The following is a 24660-nucleotide window of genomic DNA, read 5'->3' on the forward strand; positions in this document are numbered from 1 at the left end:
AAATAATGGCAATCAATCTTGTGAATTAAAATGGCATTAACTTCCTCAACTCTGGCATCCTTGACATCATTCCTTTGCCTGTGTACGTTTTGTGTTAATGCAGTCATTCACAAGGAATTTTTGCAAATAGGAGAATCAATGGGAACCTTAGACTCCGTTGTTTCTTATACCGGGAAGTTCGAATTGTGCTTTTTCACCAGAATCAGAGATAACTCAACCAAGTACTACGTTGGTATACGGTATAACAGGGTCCCAAACGACAAGAACAAGATTGTCTGGGTTGCTAACCGAGACTACGCATTTCAAACACCATCAGCAGTTCTTACCTTTAAAGATGGAAATTTGGTGATCATAGATGGAAAACTTACATACAATGTCAGCAATGTTTCAAACAATATCAGTGTCTATGCCATGCTCTTGGATTCAGGAAACTTGATACTGCTGAAAACCTCAAGTAAACAGATTTTGTGGCAGAGTTTTGATTATCCTACGGACACCCTTTTACCCATAATGAAACTAGGACATGACGAAGGAAACACTTGGTCATTGCGATCATGGAGAAGTGCAGATGACCCTGACCAAGGAGCTTTTTCCCTCGAATATGATTTGGGCAGGGTCAGCCTAATCATCAACAATGGTTCTAATGCTTTCTGGATTGACAACCACTACAACGAAACTATTGGCAATTTTACTAGCCGAAGTGGTGGATATCAGCACAACCTCAACGATACTCGTTTCAATGTCGGCTACTATTTCACTTTGCCAGTTGGTAATGACTCTAGGCTGGTACTAGAAGTGTCTGGTGAGCTCATCCAGGAGTATTGGTCTGATAAAGAACACCAATGGATTTCTATTCAGTCATCCAAGTGTGCTAACAATTCGTGTGGAGCCTTTTCCATCTGTAACCCGAAAGCTCGTGACCCTTGTGACTGTCTTCAAGGTTTCAGGCCCTCTGATGCTGATTCTTGGTATAATGGGAACAAATCTGCTGGCTGTGTAAGGAAAAAAGACTTGTCGTACTGCAGTAACAGTGTTAAATCCAACGATAAATTCAAGCAACTTTATTATGTCAAATCACCAACTTTGGACAGTCTCACGAAAATCAATACAACAACAACAAGAGAGTGTGAAAGTACTTGTTCTAGAAATTGTTCTTGCGTTGCTTACGCTTACTATGTGAACGGATATTGCCAGTTGTGGCTTGGTTCGGTATTGAATCTAAAGAACGTCTCAACAGATGTGGCCAATTCTGATGATAGCAAACCAATTTTTTACCTAAGACTTGCTGCCGCGGAAGTCGATACTTCGGGTAAGTTCAAGAAGCGTATTTTCCTAGACTTTATGTGTTTCTCAGAGTTAGGAAGACAGAATCCTAAGTTCTTTTTCACTCAGCTGCTACTTCTTTCTCTTTTTTAGCTAGAGTCACTTCACTGAAAACTTATATAAATTTATCAGTCAATACATGAATTTTTATAGTTGATAAATTTTCTCTGCAGATTCGAACACAACAAGAGAAAAAGAATCACGACAAACTTCTGTGAGCAAGATCCTACTTCTGATTGTTATGTTGATCTCCTTTGTAGTTTTTCTTATATTGGGCCTTTTAGTTTACTGGATTAGAAAGAAGAGGAGAAAAGGTAAGAAAGACACAAGTTTTCCAAGTAAATTCAGAGTATGTTAACTTATGAACTAATTTTCCTCAATTTGCAGGGGAAGATTTGCTCCATTTTGATATAAGCATGAGCATGAAAGTTGAAGATTCTGAGCTTACTGAAGCAGATAGGAGTGCCAAAGTGAAGAAGGAAGTGAAATTGCCTTTATTCAGTTTCGAGAGTGTTGCAGCTGCAACTAATAATTTCTCAGATGCAAATAAACTTGGTGAGGGGGGCTTTGGACCCGTCTACAAGGCATGCTCAAAAACTCTATCCTCTCTATATAAACAGCTTTTACGATATAAACAGCTTTTACTACGCCATATATGTAACTTATACAAAAGATAAGAAAATACAGGGTACATTATTTAATGGGGATGAGGTTGCTGTGAAAAGACTGTCACGGAGATCTGGTCAAGGATGGGAAGAGTTGAGAAATGAAGCTTTGTTGATTGCAAAACTCCAACACAACAATCTTGTTAGACTTCTGGGTTGCTGCATTGATCGAAATGAAAAGATGCTGATTTATGAATTTATGCCTAATAAAAGCTTGGATCTTTTCCTTTTTGGTTTGTATCCTACAGTCTCTGAACTCTCTTAAATATGATCCCATCTGCCAAACTTAAACTTTGGTTGTGACATCTTCAATGATGCATAGCAGATGCAACAAAGAAACAGATGCTGGATTGGGGAACAAGACTCAGAATAATTGATGGGATTGTCCAAGGAATTCTTTATCTTCATCAGTATTCCAGGTTCAGGATCATTCACCGAGATTTAAAAGCTAGCAACATATTGTTGGACAGCCATATGAATCCCAAAATATCAGATTTTGGATTGGCAAAAATATTTGGTGATAATGAGCTTCAAGCAAATACAAACCGAATAGTTGGAACGTAGTAAGTCAATTAACTACAACTAGTGGTTTTTTTTTACGTGATCAACCATCTACTAATTAATCTACCTTGTTCTCAGTGGTTATATGGCTCCTGAATATGCTGCAGAAGGGCTCTTCTCAGTAAAATCGGACGTGTTTAGTTTTGGGGTCCTTTTGCTGGAGATTCTAAGTGGCAAGAAGAATACTGGCTTTTATCAAACGAATTCCTTCAATCTTCTTGGATATGTGAGTTTCTAGATTCCATCCATTTGCTCTTCATTTGCATTTTCACATTCAAATTGATTTCATGATTTTTGTGCATGTTTTAAGCCTTTTTACAAATGGTATGTTATGGCCTAATGAGTTTTCTATTTTGAGAAAGGATTCATCAAAGAGAAACTACATACATGTAATCTGAGTTCAACCCACGCAAAAGATTAATACTACTTTTAATCTAACATCAGAGAACGAGTTCAAGTTTAAATTTTCATCATGAGATGGAGTATACAAAATCATAGTGCCATACCAGAATATGCTCCAGACTTTCTAATTTTGAGGTTGTTTTGTGTTAAATCTTGAAGGCTTGGGATCTTTGGACAAGAAATTCAGGACTGGATCTAATGGACAGTGCATTAGATGACAGTGATACTTTAAGTAATAACAGTCTGCATACTGTGCCAAGATATGTGAACATAGGACTTCTTTGCGTTCAAGAAAGTCCAAAAGATAGGCCAACCATGTCTGATGTTGTATCAATGATTGGAAATGACACTGTGCTCCTTCCTTCTCCTAAACCACCTGCATTTCTAAAGGTAAGAGGTGAGTATAGTTCAACATTGCCCTCAACCACCCCAGAAAGATTTTCAGTTAATGTTATCACAAATACAACTATGGAAGCAAGATGAGTTACTATAAAATCCTCCTCCTTGTTCTTGGATTAGACAACAGCTCTTTTCTATTGAAAGTTTTATGTATCAATTTCTACTTCCCTTATATATTATAACCACGGAATCAGGTTATAAAAAACTGAGTCTGAGTCCAACAGTTAAATGATTATTAAAATACTTATTTGATGATGGATCTTGTATATTTTTTAAAGATTATAAATGATGCAAGGCTGCTAGATATAAGTTAAAGGTGGGAACATGGAAGTAATCAGGCTGATTTTGTAATCTTGCTTAATTGTTAATCAATGTGTCATGTGTAAGGAGATTCAAGTTTCTTTAAATAAATTTCTAGAATATTTTGTATATTGAGATTTATAACTTGATTCGAATTTCGAATTCTCTATTTAGTATGTTTGTATCAAATAAGTTATCTGCCACTTGTGATGAGTAGTTTTTAACTGGCTGTTTTACTTTACACTTCATAGTTATATTTCTTTTTTGAAACTTCTTACACTTCATAGTTATATTTATTTTTTCGTTTCATTTTTTCTCTCATTTTTTTGTTTACCTGATGTCTTAAGGTGGGTTTTGTGTGACATTAGATTAGGATAAGCAATGGTTGTCTTGTCCTAATTTTAAGAGAAATTATAAATGGTCAAGGCAGATGATTTTAATTCAGTGGCATAATAGTTTAAATTTTTTTTCTTTTTAACTTGGTTCTATTCGGTTTGATACGTTGTCTACTATTAGGATCTAGGATGATATGATAGATTGGATTTAGGAGTTAAGGGTCTGGGGGTGTCGGTTGTAAAAAGGGAGTGGATCAGAGCTGCTATAAATAGAGCTCTTGTAACTCGGTAGAGGGCTTCAAGTGTATTTTGTGTAAAGTCCGGTCTTTAACCTGTAGAGAGAGGTTATGCTCTCAACCAGGAAGGTTATGCTCCCAACCCATTCTTTGTAAAGAGGATTCTTTTACGGTGAATAATAGAAACCCTTGGTAATAGGTGCGCTTTTACGGAACCCCGGTTAGTTCCGGCAGTTCCCAAAACCCCTGAAAATTGGCAGAAAATCGCCAATAACTTTGTGACGCTACTTTTCCCAATGGTTCTTGTAACCTTTGGAAAAGTATTTTTCGGGGGTTAAAACCTCCGGTAACGTTAAAAATAACCCCTACTAAAATTACATATTTTTGTAGTGGCTGATGGTTTTAAAAGTTTAACATACACTCAGTCCTTATTAATTAAATTACTTGTGTGGCTTTAAATCTATATAGAGCTTCTTGTTTTTGATTAACCTACGTTATCTTCACTTTATTCACCAATTTTGATATGCTTTTAATAGAAGATAACATTTTAAACACAAACTTTGAAAGTACATTGATTGAATGTGATATCGAGAGTCAATATGTAGTTTACATCAAGCTAACTCTCACACCTGGTTCTCTCTATTGTCTACAAAGAATCAAGCTTAAGGAAATTAATGGTCACTCATGGCTTTTGAAGAATCTACCAAGAGAGTTAACTGAATCAGTTCAAGTTGTCTTTTACCAAAGATCCAACCCAAGTTTTTTTTTTCAAAGTGGGGAGGAGATAATGAAAATTGTGGGAGAAGCAAGGGACCACCTTTAGTTTCTAGGCCTTTCAAAGGTTTTGATTGCAACGATGAAGAAGACGAAGGAGAAGAAGAGAATAATTTGATACATGAATTTATGCACAAAAAGAGAATAATTTTAATTAGTACATAAAAATACAAATTCAAAAAAAAAATTGATTTAATGCAAATTTTAGTTACCGTTTCCTAATTAATTGTAACACGAGCACGAGAACGTTGTCATTAAGTACATTACATAATAACTCTGCTGATATGAGCTTGTTTGTTTCTTACACAACAATATATCAGTACAATTATAAATAATTTATAATTGTTTAGAAATATTTTTTTATATGATATAAGAGTATATTTGAACAACCTTTTAAGAAAAAAGTGAAAGTTCCACCCTTAAATTCACCCACTAACAGTAACTTCTACCATTATTTAAAAATTCAAAAGATGAAGTGTTTCACAATTTCAAAAACATAGTATATTTCAATATCTTAAAATTAAAATTTTAAGTTTTCATGAATTTACATTTTCTTAGTGTTAAAAGATAAGAAATTTGATTGCCTTTTTTATTTATTTTGGATTTATCCAATTGTTTTAAAAAATTGGACCTTTTAAAACTTTTAATATATAAGAAAATACATTCTTGATGAAATAGTAAAACAATGATTAGTGAAATTTGTTTACAGTTCCACTCATAGAATGTTGTCAAAACAAATTAACACGATTTAAAGTATGTATGATACACAGACCATGGACTGTTACAATATGAAAAAAATTATTTTTTATCACATACTTGAAAATAAGGCATTCAATGTAAAAGAAATATGAAAATATGACATTCAACTATCTATGTATGTAAAACAATTTTTGTTATCATATAAAAGAAAACATTACATCAAATAATTTGCGTGAAAACTAAGAACAATTAACATTACAATTTTCTAAAGTTAACATACTAGCGTCTGTACAATATGACTATTACTGTTCTAGTACCATATAATAAATGAAGGGTTAAATATGTTTTTAGTCTCTAAACTATCAAATGATTTTGTTTTTAGTTCATCTTTCAAAGCAAGGTACTTTTTGGTCCTTCACTTTTAGGAAACCATAATTTTTTGTTCTAAAAAACCAATGGCGTTAAAAAGAAGCTGAGCTGGCTAACAGTGGAGTGTCACGTCATGTTTTTTTCTGACACTGAGTCAATCGATCCCTTACCGTATGGTAATGCCGAACGATATTGTTAATGGCCGAACGGTATTGGTAAGGCCGAATGGTTATGATGACTGAATGATCGAACAGTATTGGTGGTGACCGAACGATATTGTTAATGACCAAACGGTATTGTTAATGACCGAACGGTATTGGTAATGGTCAAATGATTATGATGACTGAATGACCGAATGGTATTGGTGGTGACTGAACGGTATTGGTGGTGGCCGAATGGTTATGATGACTGAATGGTGATGGTGACCAAATGGTGATGGTGACTGAATGATGATGGTGACCGAACGGTGAGGGTCAGATTGACTCCGTGTGAGAAAAAAGATGACGTGACACTCCACCATTAGCCAGCTCAGCTCCTTTTTAACGTCGTTGATTTTTGAGGACGAAAAATTATGTTTTCCTAAAGGAGAAGGACTAAAAAGTACCTTAGTTTGAAAGAGGGACTAAAAACAAAATCGCTTAATAGTTTAGGGACTAAAAACATATTTAACCCTTCATTTATCAAATCCCAATTTCTCGTCGTGACTAAGGTTTTCCTTTTGAAGAAATCTGAATTTCTCATCGTGAATAAGGTTTTTCTTTTGAAGAAATAACCGATAAAACTAAGGAACCCCAAAGAAAATAGCAACAATGAAGATGACAATGTAAGCAAAAAGAAAAAAACTGGTTAATAGTCTGTCATTTGTAAATCTAACATGGATATGGATTATTTATAAATATATTAATTTAAGATAGAACGAAATCTTTAAGATAAATTAAATTTTTAAAATTCAGATCTAAATACCTATTATATTTGATATTGGTGGCATTATTTATTTCGATTTATTCCATAACTGAGAAAAAGAGATATAAAGATCATTTTATTCCACAAAATAAAAGCTACATGTATTTATAACAAAATAAAACCGTGTATTTATATAATATCCCCTTTGATATCTATATATTTGGGTTATTTTTTAATTTAGTCATTACACTAACAAACTATGAACATACATATAACTAAAAATACAGTGTATCTATATATACAACAGATAAATTTTATTTTCTTAATTAAACAATAAGATAAAATATATTATACATTCAATCTTTTATTTGATTTGTACTGATATTTCTTAGGTAATAAATCCTTATAATACAATATAGCGATAACTTTGTCTAATAGGTAATTATGAGAGATTTCCTCTTAATAATTATATTTAAGTACGCCTTTTTAATATAATTAGGGGTTATATTTTTTTTTTACTTATATATATTTATATATATATATATATATATATTGAATGGGAATGGAAGATGTTTATTTATACCTGTAATTAACTTTTCACATTTGTAGGATTAATTCTATTAGTGTTTCATAAATGGAATCCTATTTTATTCACATACAAAAATGTTACCAAAAACAGAGAAGGTATTTCTTAATAAATAAAAATGTCAATTTTTTATACTGACAAGACTGTGTTAGTATGATCTTACTTTTATATATAAATATATATGTACAATAACTGTTATTTTAATATATGTAATATTTTAATTTTAAGATAATATTTTTATTTAAATTTTAATTCTGAATAAGATATATTTACGATTTTTTTTTCTTTTAGTAGAGAAGTATTTTTTTTCTTTTTATAATCTTAGTTGTGAATATATTCGTTATCTTTTACTTTTGTTAAGATAAAATATGCAGACGTCATATAATTTTTTCTGTTTTTATTTTTTTACTTCTGAAAAAGATAAATCAATAAAAAAAATAAAGTTCTTTCTACATAACTAAAAAAATCCTACAAAATTATAAATAAAATCTGTAATTCATCCATATAAAAAGATAGAATATATATATATATATATATATATATATATATATATATATATATATATATATATATATAAAGATAACTTTAAGTTTTTAGTTTTTTAATAACAAAAATGATAAGATAATCTACGTATTGAGATAAAATAGTTATGTATAATGGATACTATTAGATATTATAGATAATAATATCTTCTAGATAATATAAATATAAGATATAGATTAGTTCATCTATATATATCATTCACATAGCATAATAAATCAATCAACTCTCAGAAAAGCACATTCATAGGAAATATCTACTGTAAGCCATATGATGGATTTTGTAAAGTCTTTAGCAATGTTTGCACAAAGGAATGCAGAAGAAAAGTTTAAAGTAGGTAACATCAAAGGGGCCATCAGTTGTGCGACGATGGCGAAAAGACTAAACCGAAAAGTAGAGGGCATTGATGAAATGATATTAGCCTACAAGATTCACCAGGCAGCAATGAAAAAAGATCGCAACAGTGCAACAAATTGGTACAAAGTTCTAAACATTAAGAAGGGCTTTGAAGACGACATTGAGAGCATCAAAATGCAACGCAACAAAATGGTAGTCATGCTAAACCCAACCAACAATGCTTCAGTGGCAACTTGGGGTGCTTTTACACTCATTTACACCGCTTGGACACATCTAAGTGATCCAAATTATCAAAATCTGGAGTTTCAAAGAAAGACAACACAACGTCTAACCAAAGTTACCAAAACTGTGTGTTTTCGATGTTGAAAGTGTAAGAAGTTCTTAATAAAGTGTACACAAACGTATAGACCACATTAAAATAATTTTTGTAATCGAGTGGCCAGGTTGAAAGTGCAAGTTTTATCCTCCAATGTCTAGGTTTTTCCATCTATAAAATCATATGCTTAATTCTACTAGTTTACATCTGTAGTAATTTTGTATCGTGTTGGTTGAATTTGATTAGTTGTAATTCTTTTATAGTGTTTCAAAAATCTAATGGTTTATCTTCTACGGAAAAACGTTATTTACTAGTAAAATTTTATACTAACAAATACACAATGGTGTTACAAACATTTCTTTTTAAGATATTTAGATATATGAATAAATAAATAATAATATATATATATATATATATATATATATAATATTTTGAGAAATTATTTTAATTCAAAATCGAAACAGTCGAGGTAAAAGAATGATGATTTTTCTATTTTGGTTATGAGTCGTAGCTTAAAGTTCAATATTTTCATTCGGTTCAATAAGAACTAAAGTTTCTAAACCATAATTTAATAATAAAAAATTAAAAAAGTGGATTTGGTCTTGATTTTACTCATAATTAAGACCAAATATCCTTTATGCTTCAGTTGTATAGATAACGAAAGTCTAAAATAGATTATTTCAAAAAATGCTTTTCTGGCTTCTATGACCTAAACCAAATCTATACATTACAAAACTAATGTAATATAAGACGGCTTTGTTTTCTGCGATTTCTAAAACCTTATATTTCTCACATTTTTATTAAAATCGTAGTTAAGTTGTGTGGAAAAAAGGTGTTCTGAAGGAAATTTGTCTTTAATGTATACAACACCAAAATTGTATTTACCTTATGATTTCACTTATCTTTTTACACGATATTAACTTAGTTTAAGATGGAAGGAATGTATTTTTTAGCTTAATAGCTTATTTTGTCCTTAGTTTTGCTGGATTGTGTCAATTATGTCCCTCCTTTCAAAAGAGTGTCAAATTGGTTCTCATTTAGTAAATTTTTTGTCAACTTCGTCCATTCCGTTAAGTAGAAACAAACGGAGTTAAGGATTGATGATCAGGCAAAAGACATGTTATTTTATAGATATATTTATGCTGACGTGTGAGAGAAGAGATGGAATTTAGGAGTGCACTTGGTATTTTCTAGGCCAGGCTCAAACCCTCTTTTCTCTAGGGTTTCTTTTATCTTTTTAAAAAACGAAGGTCTCTTCTCCATCTTCATAAGCGACAACTTTGTCCTCCGCATGGCTAACGCTGTCGTGCCTCCCTCTGGCCGGCCAAAACTGTCGCCGGCGACACCGACCATCATCGGCGACACCGATCGTCGCCGAAGACACCTCAACCACGCTCAAGAACATAACCAGCGTTGTCCAGCAACCACAATGAATCACATCACCTCCATTGACGCACCACCGTGAGCAATATCAGACCACAAAGAATTCCTTTATTCTTCCATCAACCACTCAAATCGCGACAATAGAGAGAACCCGAGAAAGTTCATCTTCTCCTCCATTCTCCACCGTGAAAACTCAAATCTCCTCCATGCCATCTCCATCATCCTTTGTGTCTTGACATGCATCAACCTCAACCCAGTAAATAAGAACCCATATACGAAACCCAAATCGCGCCTCCACCTCGTGAGTTTCGTCCATTCCAAAATCACCAGATTCATCACGAGTTCAATACTTCTCCTTCGAAACATGCAAGGAAACACAACCAGCCCCAAAACTCCAATCGAAAAGAGCCCCAAATTGCAGAACCCTAATCACGTAGAAACCATCCCCACCACGAGCATCCTCATCGCGCATCAACATCGTGCCTCCTCAAACCTGCAAAGCAAGAGAACCAAACTAGAACAGCCATGGATAAATCTTAATGCAGCCTTGCACAACCCACTGAATTGGGCATTGTGAGGGTGGTGGGACAAAACGGTAAGGTGGATTCAGGGTCTCTTGAAATTCTGGAAATTAGGGTTGGCGGAGGTGTAAGAAAAAGGGGTTTGGGGGGGGGGGGGGGGGGGGGGGTGGTGGTGATAGGGTGGGGGAGGCGAAGCGGGGCAGAAGGGGAAGTGAAAGAGGGAGCAAGTGCGACAGATATTCGGTGGAGGAGTGGGACTCCATTGCCGATTATCCATTGCTAACTGCAACACTCTTTTTCGGAAGAAGAGGAAGAAGATTTGATCCAAGGAGTGGGACGCCATTGCTAACTATCACATTAATTATAATTAAAAGTAATTAAAAGAAAAACATTAATCCAAATTAATTATAATTAAAGGAAATACTAAACACGTCACCCCACATACAATTTAAAATGCCACGTTTCTGTCAGATCATCAACCCATTAACGCTGTTTATTTCTATTTAACGGAAGGGGCAATTTTGACGCAAAATTTAATAAGTGAGGACCAAGTTGACACTATTTTAAAACCAGGGACCAAATTGACATAATCGAACAAAACTTGAGACAAAAGAGGCTGTTAAGCCTATTTTTTATACAAGGCTTGTTCTATATTTTTCAGTAAAGCCATGTAGTTTAAGAATTAGGATATGTTAAAAACATAAAATTTATGATATGAATATTGAATAATATTTGAGTTATAAAAGTACCTATATTTTATTTTGAAAATATTAATAACCTGTATTATGGCTTAGGGAATTTTTTAAATACTTTTAAATATTTTATTTACTATTTATAATAGGTTTAATGTTTCGTTAGGTTTCTATTTTCGTCCAGAATTTCAAATAGGTCTCTTTCTTTTTTGACGTCTCAATTGGATCCTTATTTTTGTAAAATTGAATCATAGAGGCTTTCCGTCAAATTGAGAAGACGTCGTTAAGTGACATACTGACAGTATCATTTTAAATGACGTGGTATTAAAAGTGTTTGAAGTGTATTTTTTAATTTTTGAATTTAAAAATGGAGTGCAAAGAGGTAAAATAAAATTTTAATAAGGGCAAAGTGGTCAAAATAATGTAAATTAAGTGCAGCAGCTTCTTTCTCTTTTGATTACCAATTCAAAATCACATTGGGGCCGGGACCAGAGTTCCTTGCTGCACAACTTACAAAGATTCCCTTCTACATTGCTGCAAATGTGCCTATTGCGGTGCTATCATTGAAATATTGAGGTGGCTAGTTTAGGCCAAGGGATATTGATATTACATCCACGCCATCCTCCACAACTGCATCCAATGCGGCCAATACACTGCTTTATGGGCACTCTTCTCCAAAACATACTTTGTAAATTGCCAGGTGAGCATGAGAGGCAATCCCTGATACTGTACCTTTGGCATTTCCCATTACTTTTGCATTATCAACAAAAGCACCAGATGGAGTGCTCGTTGTGTGAGTCCCATGCCCATCTTCATCAATTGGTGTCACTGTTTCTTTCGTTGTCTCTGAAGCGAGGTTAAAAGACCTTGCTCCAATTAGTTTATTGTTACATGTCACATTAAGCTCGCATCTTCCAATCTTTTTTCCCCAATCTGATTTCGATTTCGAAAGAGAAAGAGGCTGCTGCACTTAATTTACATTATTTTGACCATTTTGCCTTTATTTAAATTTTATTTTTCCTCTTTGCACTCTATTTTTAAATTCAAAAATTAAAAAAATATACTTCACACACGTTTTTAATGTCACGTCATTTAAAAAGACACTATTAGCATGTCACGTAATACCCTCGTTAACGCGTCTTCTCAATTTGACGGAAAGTCTATATTTGATTCAATTTTACAAAAATAAAGACTCAATTGAGACGCCGAAAAAAAAAGAAACCTCTTTGAAATTTTGGACAAAAATAAAAACTTACCGAATCATTAAACATTTATAATACCATCATTATGAATACTGATTTTCTCTGCATGTTATATTCTCATTATCTTACCAATATTTCTCGTTCTCATTTGTAGCGAATAAAGGTTGTTCAATACAAAATCTCGGATTATGTTCACATATCTCAAGATTGCAGACACCTTCTTTCTTGTATATTTGTACCAAATCTATTAAAGGTATGTTATAATATTCAAGTAACTCTTGTTTCCTTTTTACATTTCAATTTAGACAAACCATCTTAAAACGTATTATATTCCTGAGTTACACTTATGTTTATTTTGTTTTTACTTTGTAACCCTTGCGAATCATAGTGTTGATGAGAAATAATCAAAATTGTGAAATAAACATTGTTGACTGAAAGCTATACCTATTGGGAAGTTCTACACCTAACCCTTATTCCTTAATAATCATCTGCTACCCTATTGTTTAGTTGATTGGTAAAGATAAAAAATTTCCATTTTTCCTATTGTTAAACTACAACTTGAATTTAGTATTTTTTTTTCTCTTCTTTGCATTGCTTTCCATATGTCATGCTTAGGTTTGTTAGAGATCCGAGACAACGCAGAACTGAGACTTGAAAATTTTGAGCCTAAATCTTATCATATATTTGATGAACAATGGTATTTTCTTTTCAAAAAATTTTGGTGCTACTGACTCCAGCAAATGAATTGGCTGGCTAATGGTTATAAAAGTTTAACATACATTCAGTCCTTATTAATTAAATTACTTGTGTGGCTTTAACTCTAAATAGAGCTCCCTATTTTTGATTCACTGTGTTATCTTCACTTCAGTCACAAATTTTGATATGCTTTGGACAGAAGACAACATTTTAAACACAAATGTTGGGTTCGAGCGTAAAACGGAGAAAAGAATACCCAGAAAGCCCAAAGAAGAAAGAACAAGAGAGAAAACACAGAGAGAAATGATCTGAATATTTTGATATTGAATTGTATACTAAAACACAGAAGCTGGCTACAATATATAGCCAACTCAAGCAACAACAACAAACAGAATGACCGAACACAAGCAAAAGACTAAACGGTCACAACAAGTCTAACCGAAAAATACCGAACGATTATCAACATGAAACCGAACGGTCAAAAGTAATAGAAGAGTCTAATCAACAAATCTCCACCTAGAATCGACTATTATAAGAAAGAACAAATCGAACGGTACACAATTACAGACCGAACGGTAGAAACCCAATCCTGGACAAAAACTTCAGAAACTTCTCTTTAGCGAGTGGCTTAACCAGCATATCTGCAGGGTTGTCTTCAGATGCAATTTTGCAGATTTGGACATCACCGGATTCCACAATACTCTTGACAAAATGCAGCTTGATGTTAATATGCTTTGTTCTAGAATGGTAAATCTGATGGTTGGCCAAATGTATGACGCTCTGATTGTCACAATGAACACGGACAGACTTTTCATCAATACCAGTTCCTGAATCAGGCCTTTTAACCACAGTGCCTCATTTACCCCTTCAGCAAGCACACAGTATTCAGGTTCAGTGGTTGAAAGGGCAACAACCAATTGCAATGTACACCTCCAGCTTACAACAGTACCGAAAGGTGTAAATACATATCCCGAACGAGATTTCCTTTTGTCCATGCACCCGGCAAAATCTGAATCAACAAAAGCTTCAATATAACCTCCATCTTGAACGTTATTTTGGAAGAGTAATTCAGTATCAAGAGACCCCCTTATGTATCTAAGCATATCCACTTCAGCGCTTCCCAGTGAATTTGTCCAGGATCAACCATAAACCGGCTGAGAACACTTACTCCATGCGCCAGGTCAGGTCTTGTGCAGACCATGCCATACATGATTCCACTTGAAAACGGAACAGATTCCACCTTCCTCCTTTCATCCTCGGCCTTTGGGCATTATTCTTTGGTGAGATTCAAGTGTTGACCGATCGGTGTGCCAGCAGGTTTGGATTCAGTCATCCGATACCTTGAAATCACCTTCTGTAAATAAATCTTGAGATAAAAACAAGTTTTCACCCCGTTTATCTCTCTTTATGTCAATGCCCAATATCAGCCTTGCTTCCCCTAGCTCCTTCATCTCGAAAGCACCACCCAAATTTACTTTCATCTCATGAATCATGCTATTGTCACTGCTGACAATCAGAATATCATCCACGTATAGAAGAAGATATAATATCTCACTGTCACGGTTCAGAGTATACACGCAGTCATCATAATTGCACCGCTTGAAGTTCAGCTTTATCAGAAAATCATCAATTTTCCTGTACCACTGTCTTGGACTTTGCTTCAAGCCATATAGAGACTTCTGCAACAGGCATACCCTATCATCCATAACATATCCCTGCTTCGTATAAATGGTTTCCTCCAAGTCTCCATGTACAAACGCAATCCTCACATCCAACTATTCTAGATGCAAATTGCGGTGAGTAACTATCACCATTAAAACTCTGACCGAACAGTGCTTCACCACAGGAGCAAAAATCTTATGATAATCTACACCTTCAATCTGAGTAAACCCTTTGGCAACAAGCCTTGCTTTGTACCTTACTTTCTCACCCCCTAGTATAGCTTCCTTTTTCTTGAATATCCATTTTGAACCTACAACCTTCTTACCTTTTGGCAGATCCACCAATCTCCAGGTGATGTTCTTCCTCAAAGCCTCCAGCTCTTCTTCCATAGCACTCTGCCAAAGATACTGATCGCTGCTATCAAGAGCCTCCTTGTAACTTCTCGGTTCATCCGAGCTTTCAAGATCTTCAGCGGCATTCAAGGCGCAGCAAATCAGATCCGCCTCTCCAAACTGTTTGATTGGCTTAGAGATCCTCCTTTCTCTATCACGAACAAGCTGATAATTCCTCAATTCAACACCAGCTCCTCTTGAGTGACTCACATCACCAGATATACCATCTATTTCATCACCAAGATCTGTTTGCATTTCACCCGTTCGGTTCTCCTGTAATGACCGAACGGTTTCGTCTTTCCCTTTACCCATTCGGTCTTCCTCAGTCAACGACCGAACGACTCCATCAGTAGTATGCTCCACCTCCACGAGAGTCTTCTTCTCGCCTCCAGGATTTTCAACATGCATTGTCATTCTCGTTTCATCAAAAACGACATCCCTACTAATGATTAATTTTGAAGGTTTAGTATCTAACCTCTACAACCTATATCCCTTAACTCCTTCAGCATATCCAAGGAATACACTTCTCACCGCTCGGGCATCCAGCTTATCCCCTTTGACATGAGCAAACACCAAAGAACCGAACACCCTCAAGTGTGAGTAATCAACCGGTTGTCCAATCCAAGCCTCCATTGGTGTTTTATAGTTGAGAACCGAAGATGGACTCCTGTTAATCAAGTATACGGCTGTATTGGCAGCCTCTCCCCAGAAAGCCTTTGACAACCCTGATCCAAGCAGCATGCACCGAACCCTCTCCAGAATTGTTCTGTTCATCGTTTTAGCCAAACCATTCTGTTGAGGAGTTACCACCACAGTCTTGTGCCTCTTGATCCCTTTAACCTTGCAGAACTCATTAAATTCCTCTGAAACGAACTTCAGACCATTGTCAGTTCTCAGACATTTCATCCTACACCCAAATTGGTTCTCGGTCTGTGTATGTCACTCCTTGAATCTCTGAAAAGTTTCAGATTTATTCTTCAGAACGTAAATCCATACTCTTCTTGAAAAATCATCAATTATGCTCAGGAAATACGCTCCTCCACCATGAGTTTGAGTTCTTGCATGACCCCACAAGTCAGCATGGGCTTACTCAAATGGTCGTTCGGTTAAGTGCTTCCCTTGACCGAACGGTATCCTGTGTGATTTCCCTAAGACGTAATGATCACAAAAATCTAGCTTCTGCAGTTTATCTCCCAGAAGTAAGTCTTGCTTCTCCAATTCTTCAAGGCCTTTCTCACTGATATGACCCATCCTCAAGTGCTAAAGCCAAACGGTATTCTCAGTCTTCCCACTTGCTACCGAGACATGAACAATGATTGTGGATCTCTCCAGAATGTACAAGTCATTCTTCCTTCTGCCTTTGACAACCATAGAATCTCCATAACACACCTTCATCACTCCATCTTCGACTTTTGTGGTGTAACCTCCAAGATCAAATGAACTTATTGAAATTAAATTTCTCTTCAATTCAGGCACATAGCTCACATCCTGCAGCACCATCTCCTGGTTATCAAACATCTTCAGCCTCACAGACCCCACTCCTTGCACACGGCAAACCTTGTTATTGCCCAGCAGCACATTTCCATGCTTCTTCTGATCAAGACTCTCAAAGAACTCCTTTACCGAGCACATGTGATAGGTGCAACCAGAGTCCATGACCCAGCTCCTTTGAGAATCTTCTGATGAAGCCACCAGAACACCGACAGATTCATATCCCTCAGACGTCTCTGTCACATCAGTAGTTTCCTATGACCGAAAAACCTTTCCCTTCTCTGGACAGAACTTCTTGATATGTCCAATCTTCTGGCACTTGAAACATCTCACCTATTTCACACCTTCTAGCTTCGACTTCTTCCTATTTCCATCCTGCTTCCTCCATTTCTCTTTCACCGAAATCAGCCCAGATGCCACCTCCTCGGTTGCCTTCGAATCTTGGAGCTTTTGAAACTCCTTGAATCGGATTGACATCACAACCTCCTCTAGCGTGATCACCTGATCTTTACCGTAGAGCAAGGCATCCCTGAAATGCTCGAAGGTTCTTGGAAGCGCATTCAGAAGGATAACAACTTTATCTTCATCTTCCAACCTCACGTCAATATTCTCCAGATCGTCAACAATCTTGCTTAATTTTGCAAGTTGCTCCTTTATGGTTCTTGATTCTGTCATCTTGAACGAATAAAGTTGTTGCTTCAAACACAACCTATGAGCTAGTGATCTCGTCATGTACAGAGATTCCAACTTCGCTTAAATTCCAGTTGCAGTCTTTTCCTTCGCAACCTCTCTCAACGCCTTATCACCCAGACACATTATGATTGCACTTCTAGCTTTATCAACCATTCTTTTCTTCTCTTCTTGCAACATCGCAGCACCCATCTTCAACTCACCCTTCAACGCTTCATCGCATCCTTGTTGTATCAAGATAGCCTCCACCTTGATCTTTCACAGCCCGAAATCATTAGAACCATTGAACTTCTCAATGTTGAACTTGGTTGCCATCGCTTCTGGAGTTTCTAGATTCATAACCCTACGGTGGGCGCCAATTGTTGGGTTCGAGCGTGAAACGGAGAAACAAAAAACCCAGAAAGCCCAGAGAAGAAAGAATAGGAGAGAAAACACAGAGAGAAATGATCTGAATATTTCGAGATTGAATTGCATACTAAATCATAGAAGTTGGCTACAATATATAGCCAACTCAAGCAACAACAACAAACAAAATGACCAAACACAAGCAAAAGACTGAACGGTCACAACAAGTCCAACCAAAAAAGTACCGAACGATTATCAACATGAAACCGAACGGTCAAAAGTAATAGAAGAGTCTAATCAACAACAAACTTTGTGCTTTTGAAATGACACTTGATTGAATGTGATATCAGGAGCCAATATGTAAATATGTAGTTTACATCATGCTAACTGTCACACCTTGTTCTCTCTATTGTCTACAGAGAATCAAGCTTAAGGAAATTAATGGTCACCCATGGATTTTGAAGAATCTTCCAACAGTGTTAACTGAATCAGCTCAAGTTGTCTATTACCATAGTCGCAACCCAAGTTTTTTTGTTCAAAGTGTGGAAGAGATAATGAAAATTGTGGGAGAAGAAAGGCACCATCCTCAGTTGCTTGGCATTTCAAAGGTTTTGGTTGGGACGATGAAGAAGACGAAGGAGAAGAAGATGTGGAAGAAAAAGAGATGAAGAAGATGAGTATAATAAGACAGTGAACGAAGTTCATGTCAGTGGAAAATTTCAAATCAGTTAAGCAGTATAATTATTATGTTCTTGGTTAAAGTTTTTAGGCAATCTGAAAAACAAGAAATTGAAAAAATAAATGAATTTAATGTTTGTGATCTTCAGATTTTAAATATATTAGTAACTAATCATTATTTTACATTGTAGGTATATCATCACATACAAAATGATGAAGATAATGAACAAGAACAAAAAATAATTATGAAGATAATGAACAAGAACAAAAATAATTATAGTTGTTGAACATGTTTATTTTAATTTTTATTATTGAATAATGTTATTTCTTATGTTGAAGAGAATGTTTACCGTTTATTTTATATAACATTACTTAATTTTAGTTTTAAAATATTTGATTTTGTATTTTATTATTAAAGTATTTTTATAATAATAATAATAATATTTCAGTAATATAAAAAAAAAAATTGTAGTCATTTTCAGTCTCGTTAGTTTTGAAAGCTCCAATAAGTAGTGACGGTTTTGTAAAAACCCAACAAGTAATGGTAATTTTGAAAAACTCCAACACGTAGCTACGGTTTTGGTAAACCCCAATAATTAACGACAGTTTTGGTAAATCACAATAAATAACTGCAGTTTTGGAAAACTCTATTAAAACTACCGGTAATTATTTATCAACACTGTTTTCCTAAGGGTTAAAATCATCGATAATGTAAACTATAACCCCTGGTAAAATTCAATATTTTTGTAGTGATACTCCTTTTTGTTTTGGATTTTGCTATAATTGTGGCAAAAAACCTTTTATGTTAGGGTTTTAGAAAACTCCAACAAGTGAATGTGGTTTTGAAAAACCCCAACAAGTAGAGGCAATTTTGGTAAACCCCAACAAATAATGGCAATTCTGGTAAACCCCAACAAGTAGTGACAGTTTAGGAAAACCCTAACAAGTATCAACGGTTTTGGAAAATCCTAGCAAGTAGCGATAGTTAATAAAAAATTGTCCGTAATTATTTATGTACGCTATTTTTCCCGACAATTTTCGTAACCTCGGGAAATGTATTCACCAAGGATAAAACCGTAATTAATGTGAAAAATAACTCTTGTTAAAATTCGATATTTTTGTAGTGATACCCCTTTTTGTTTCGGTTTTAGCTATAATTGAAGCCTAACATTGGAATTTTTTAAAATATCTTTTTTTATTGTTTTTATTCCATCATATATATCAAACTTGCACAAACCTCCAACACAGAAACAAAATAAATTATATATTTATCACAGTCAAAATAAAGCCAAAATGTGTTAAATGTGTTAAATGTTATCCTTACATTTATGTTAAATCCTTAAGAAGATGATATCCTTATAATTAGTAAATGTGCTTGTAGAAATTTATCCTCAACTGAGTCCAATGTTGAGGAGATCGGTCTCAGTTGGAGTGGCGGGAGCATTCACGACTTTCTTTCGTTGTGTGTTAGGCTTGCACCTTTGTTCTCTTCAAGTTTGACGTTGATGAGATCAGTCTTAATTAGAGTGGCAGTAGCGTCCACGACTTTCTCTTGTTGAGTGTTAGGCTCACCTGCTTCATTCTCTCCAAGTATAACGCAGGGGAGATCGGTCTCGGTCGGAGGAACGAGAACATCCACGAGTCTCTCCCATTTTGTGCCGAGTTGACCTGCTCTGGTGAGGAGATCAATCTCGACTTCTATTAGAGTCTCGTCGAGACGAAGAGGTATGCCCTAACTTGGAGTTCCGGGGTCTTTTTCCATTTTCTAGGCCAGTTTGCTTCTCCAAAGTTCTTGAGCTCATGGAGGTCTACTTGTCATTGGTTGCACAAAGCTTCGACCTTGGTATTGTAATGTCAGTGCTTGTTGGTTGTTGTGTTGGATGTGCATCTACATTGATGTCAAATGGTCGCCATTGGGTGTGACTCCATCTCGTGGCTTGACTTTGAGTGGTGACCATGAAAATGTGAGGTCAGGGAAGAGTTTTACCGAGACCTCATATTGGACACCAAATGATTCTAGTGATGGCTCGAATGGAATTCCCTATTACTCAAAGGGGGCAAATCCACCTACAAAAGACTCTTTCACTCTAAAGTTAGTAAGAGAATTTAAGATCTTTATGAATATATTAAATGTGAGTGAGTATTATGTGAAAAATACTATGTTCCTATTGAAATAATACTTACCTTAATAACAGTGTAGTTAATAATAACATAATTATACCTTATCATATATAATAACCATAATATCACATTGTCGAAATTAATTATGATATGTCGATATTGTTTAATATATATAAATTTAGATTGTTTTATAATGAAAAGACTTAATAAGTTTTATTAGATTATACTCTTTAATATATCAATTGAATGGGATAGTAAATATATAATTACTACTTTCAGAAACATATTTAATATGGAACTTATATACACGTTGAAAAGTCCCAACTAGTTTAATAAGTTAATAATGACCACTTCCTATATATCGACTTGTTTAAAAAGTTTTAGGTAGATTGTGTTTAGCATGCCATTTTATCCATAATAGCATTTATCCATGAAATGCGTATTGATTAACTTAATTTTAAGTTTATTCTATTTTGTTTATGTTTCTCGTAAATGAAATAGTACCTTTCTTATAAAAAACAAATTGAACCCAAAAAACAATGAAATTCCTTAATATGTAGCTTAATTTGACTTTTGTTTCATGCACTCTCATAATGATTATCTCGATCTTCCTAATTTTTAAAATGATATTTCTATCCTGTTAGACGTAACATTCTGCTGCTCAAAAACCTAATTCCGAATATGTTTTTAGAATTCGAAATGTGGAAACATGCAAATAAAAAAGGTGTTCAAAAATTACTCTGGCATTAATGAAATTCAAATCCTTTACAAGCTGAAGAAAGTACCTTCGGAAAATTGACAGTGAAATTGGGTCCATGATCATAGAAAATGCAGCAAGTTGAAGTACTATAAGTAATATTAGTTTGTTCTTTTCTTTTTCATTTTTTCAAAAACAAAGCTATTCATCACAGAAAAAAAAAATCTTATAAAGATGGAGGATAAGCTCCGTGAGAGAAGCTTTTTCTTTTTTTCATTTAATAATAAATTATGTTTTTTAAGAACAAAGAAAGTGAAGTAAATATAAAAGAAAATCTTTTTTTCTCTCTAATTCGTATGAAAAATTTAATTAAACTCCTAATTTTTATTTAGTTCAATTTAGTTTTTTGATTTTTTAAATGATCCAATTAAATAATTCTCGTTAAATGGTGTTAACATTATAGATGAGCATGTTATGTGTAATGTTGTATCACATGACACTGTCATGTATTCAATTTAATTTTTAATTTAAAATTTTGAATCAATTTAGTTTTATTTATTTTTAAATAGAACAGTTTAGTTTAAAAAGATCAAATTAAGAATTAAATTTAATTATAATATATATATATATATATATATTAAAATAATTTATTATAATTTATATATCAAATTACTTCATCTAAATATTCAAATTAATTTTATTTTTATATTTTTATTTTAAAAAATCTCTATTTTAAACTTACAATTTTTAAAAAATATTAAAAATATAAATGTAAAGCATACTCTAATTTTTAGATAAGCTAATAAAGATGTAAAATATAATAAGTTAAAAATGTAATTGTATTTGTCACATTAAATTTATAACTAAGCTAATTAAAGAAAGTACATTTTTAAAAATTATTTCAAATATTAAAATTTTAAAATTACAAGTATTATTTTTTATTTACATTTTTAATATTTTAAAAAAATAGAAATTTAAAAAATTATTTTAAGATGTATATATTATTAAGACAATATCGTCTAGATACTAAATCATCTAACAACTTAGATTTTGAAGTTTAACAAAAAAAAATATTAAACGAAGCTCTATATGAAAAGTTATTTTAAATAGCATCTAAGAGAAAAATATTTTGGAACATCTTTTATAGACGAAAATAAGTTTATAATAACATTTTCTAGATGATATTGTGGGATGAATAAAGCCTTATGAACAACATTTAATAAAGGTTTAATAGCCAATTTAGTCCCCACTTTGGTTGAAAAATCTCAATTTAGTCCCTCGTTATAAAAGTGTTTTACATTAGTCCTAACTTTTAAAATAGTGGGTCAGATTGATCCCTTTCGTTAAATATAAGTTAACGAAATTAATGGATGATGATGTGACACAGCTTAAAGCTGATGTGTTAGATTGGTCCCTCGTTAGTTTTAAGTTGTGTCACATCATCATCCATTAATTTTGTTAACTTATATTTAACAGAAAGGACCAATCTGACCCACTATTTTAAAAGTTAGGACTAATTCAAAACACTTTTATAACGAGGGACTAAATTGAGATTTTTCAACCAAAGTGAGGACTAAATTGGCTATTAAACCTTTAATAAAAGGAAGTGTCTTTCTTAATGAATCATCTAATAAACGATACGAGTAACCAACAACATTTTTACAAACAACATATAAACGCCTAAACAAACAATGTCTTACAAGCAAGCATTTTGTGAATAGACGCGTCTATCTCATGACAACACTAAAGCTTAAAGTATGTTCTATTCAAAATAGTGTTAATTTAAGCAAAGTGTCTTATGAAACGTACCATCTAACAAAAGACCGTTAAACGCTGCATATCTCAAATAACTCTTAATATAGCATATAATGTTTTACACCATCTAATGATCATATATGTTGAATGCTTTATTAAACGACGCATTTATTAATGAAATGACAAATGATAACATGTTTTGAACATGCAATATGACCTAACGCTTATCAACATTCACAATACTTAATGCATGTACGATAAAGTGTTTCGATGCTTGTATACCTTGTTCTTGATAATGCATGTATGTTTTGTTAAAAGCTATGACAAAGCATTGTACCTCTGCAAAGTAAACTTGAGTTTGACTTCTCACCTATAAAGGCTACCTACTCTACATGAAGTCAACCTCTCTATCTAACGGTCATCTCTCAAAACAATCTATAAATAGAAGGAAGCTTGAAGAAAAGATAAAAATGATAATATAGTGAACTCGTGAATGCTTAAACAAACTTAATGTGCTCATCATCTGAAGCTAAATTTTCTAAGAAAGAATCCTTATCAAAATCTCATATTTTTTTTGTATTGTTTTATATCCTTTCTTTCTGAGTTATTTGTGTTGTATATTCTGAAGAAAATTAAAACACTTGTTATTAATTTATATGTAGCTCAGTTATAAGTTAAATAGTCTAGACGTGTTATCTAAGATTGAACCATAATAATTGTATGCTGAGAGTGGTTAAACTCGAATCAGTTATATTGACTAGGTGAACCAAGATTGGTGATAATACTTATTGTAAACCTAAAGAGGTAAAACTCGTGAAATATTCTTCAAGATTAGTGAAATCTTAAGAATTTTTAAGAAAGAATTGGACATAGTTTAAGTTGAGTGAATCAATATAAAATTTGTGTTTTATTGTTTTGCTCTTTGAAACATTTTCCATTTGTGCTTTTCATAAAATTAAGCATCTAAACATCTTAATAAAATTATATATCTTTAGCAATCTATTAGATGTTTTGCAAAAAAATTTAAAAACATTATTCACGCCTCTAATATTTTTCTGTGATTTCATAAATAAGTTGTAATTATACATAATTAATAATTTTGTTCCATTTTAGAGAAAGATTAAATTACTTCATTAAAAAAAATAAGAGTAAATTGAGTTAAAATTTCAAATTAATAATTAAATTGAATATAAAACTTTATCACACTAATATTGACTTACGTACACATTTCACTTTACATACCATTGACCTGACATATAACAATTTTAAAAAAAAGTTAAAAATTTTAAGAAAAGTAAAAGTACTACAATGTGATGTGTGATATATAAATGTTAATATAAGGGAAAAGAACTTAATTGAATTTTTAAAAAAAAATGAACTGAATCAAATCAAAATTAAGAGTCTAATTAAATTTTTCATAGAAAACAGAAGATAACAAAATTTGAAAAAAAAAACAGCCAAAAAAGAGAAAAATTCAATATTCAGTAAATGATATTATAAAAAAACCGGTGAACGGTTACGGTAGGTTACTATTAAATATATTCATTTATAATTCACAATGTTAGGTGCT

General features: G+C 33.4%; 1 protein-coding gene and 1 pseudogene across 1 annotated transcript; both read left to right on the forward strand.

Moving 5' to 3' along the window:
- On the forward strand, positions 1 to 3607 carry LOC108323627 (G-type lectin S-receptor-like serine/threonine-protein kinase At1g11300). The gene is made up of 7 exons (XM_052878281.1): positions 1 to 1309; positions 1497 to 1637; positions 1711 to 1907; positions 2011 to 2221; positions 2314 to 2551; positions 2628 to 2775; positions 3111 to 3607. The coding sequence occupies exons 1-7, from the start codon at positions 31 to 33 to the stop codon at positions 3432 to 3434; spliced, it is 2538 nt and encodes an 845-aa protein (XP_052734241.1). The 5' UTR covers positions 1 to 30; the 3' UTR covers positions 3435 to 3607.
- A 4854-nt stretch (positions 3608 to 8461) lies between these two features.
- LOC108339351 (serine/threonine-protein kinase SRK2A-like) lies at positions 8462 to 18571 on the forward strand (annotated as a pseudogene).
- The last annotated feature ends 6089 nt before the right edge of the window (positions 18572 to 24660 follow it).

The sequence above is a fragment of the Vigna angularis genome, chromosome 5 (assembly GCF_016808095.1).
Source record: "Vigna angularis cultivar LongXiaoDou No.4 chromosome 5, ASM1680809v1, whole genome shotgun sequence".
Lineage (NCBI taxonomy): Eukaryota > Viridiplantae > Streptophyta > Magnoliopsida > Fabales > Fabaceae > Vigna > Vigna angularis.

What these genes read in the sequence shown, in the direction of transcription:
- LOC108323627 (XM_052878281.1), top strand. Translation starts at nt 31, where the DNA reads ATGGCATTAACTTCCTCAACTCTGGCATCCTTGACATCATTCCTTTGC. An exon ending in GCTTTGGACCCGTCTACAAG is followed by an intron (nt 1,908 to 2,010) that starts GCATGCTCAAAA and finishes AAGAAAATACAG; the next exon opens with GGTACATTATTTAATGGGGA. An exon ending in CCTTCAATCTTCTTGGATAT is followed by an intron (nt 2,776 to 3,110) that starts GTGAGTTTCTAG and finishes TAAATCTTGAAG; the next exon opens with GCTTGGGATCTTTGGACAAG.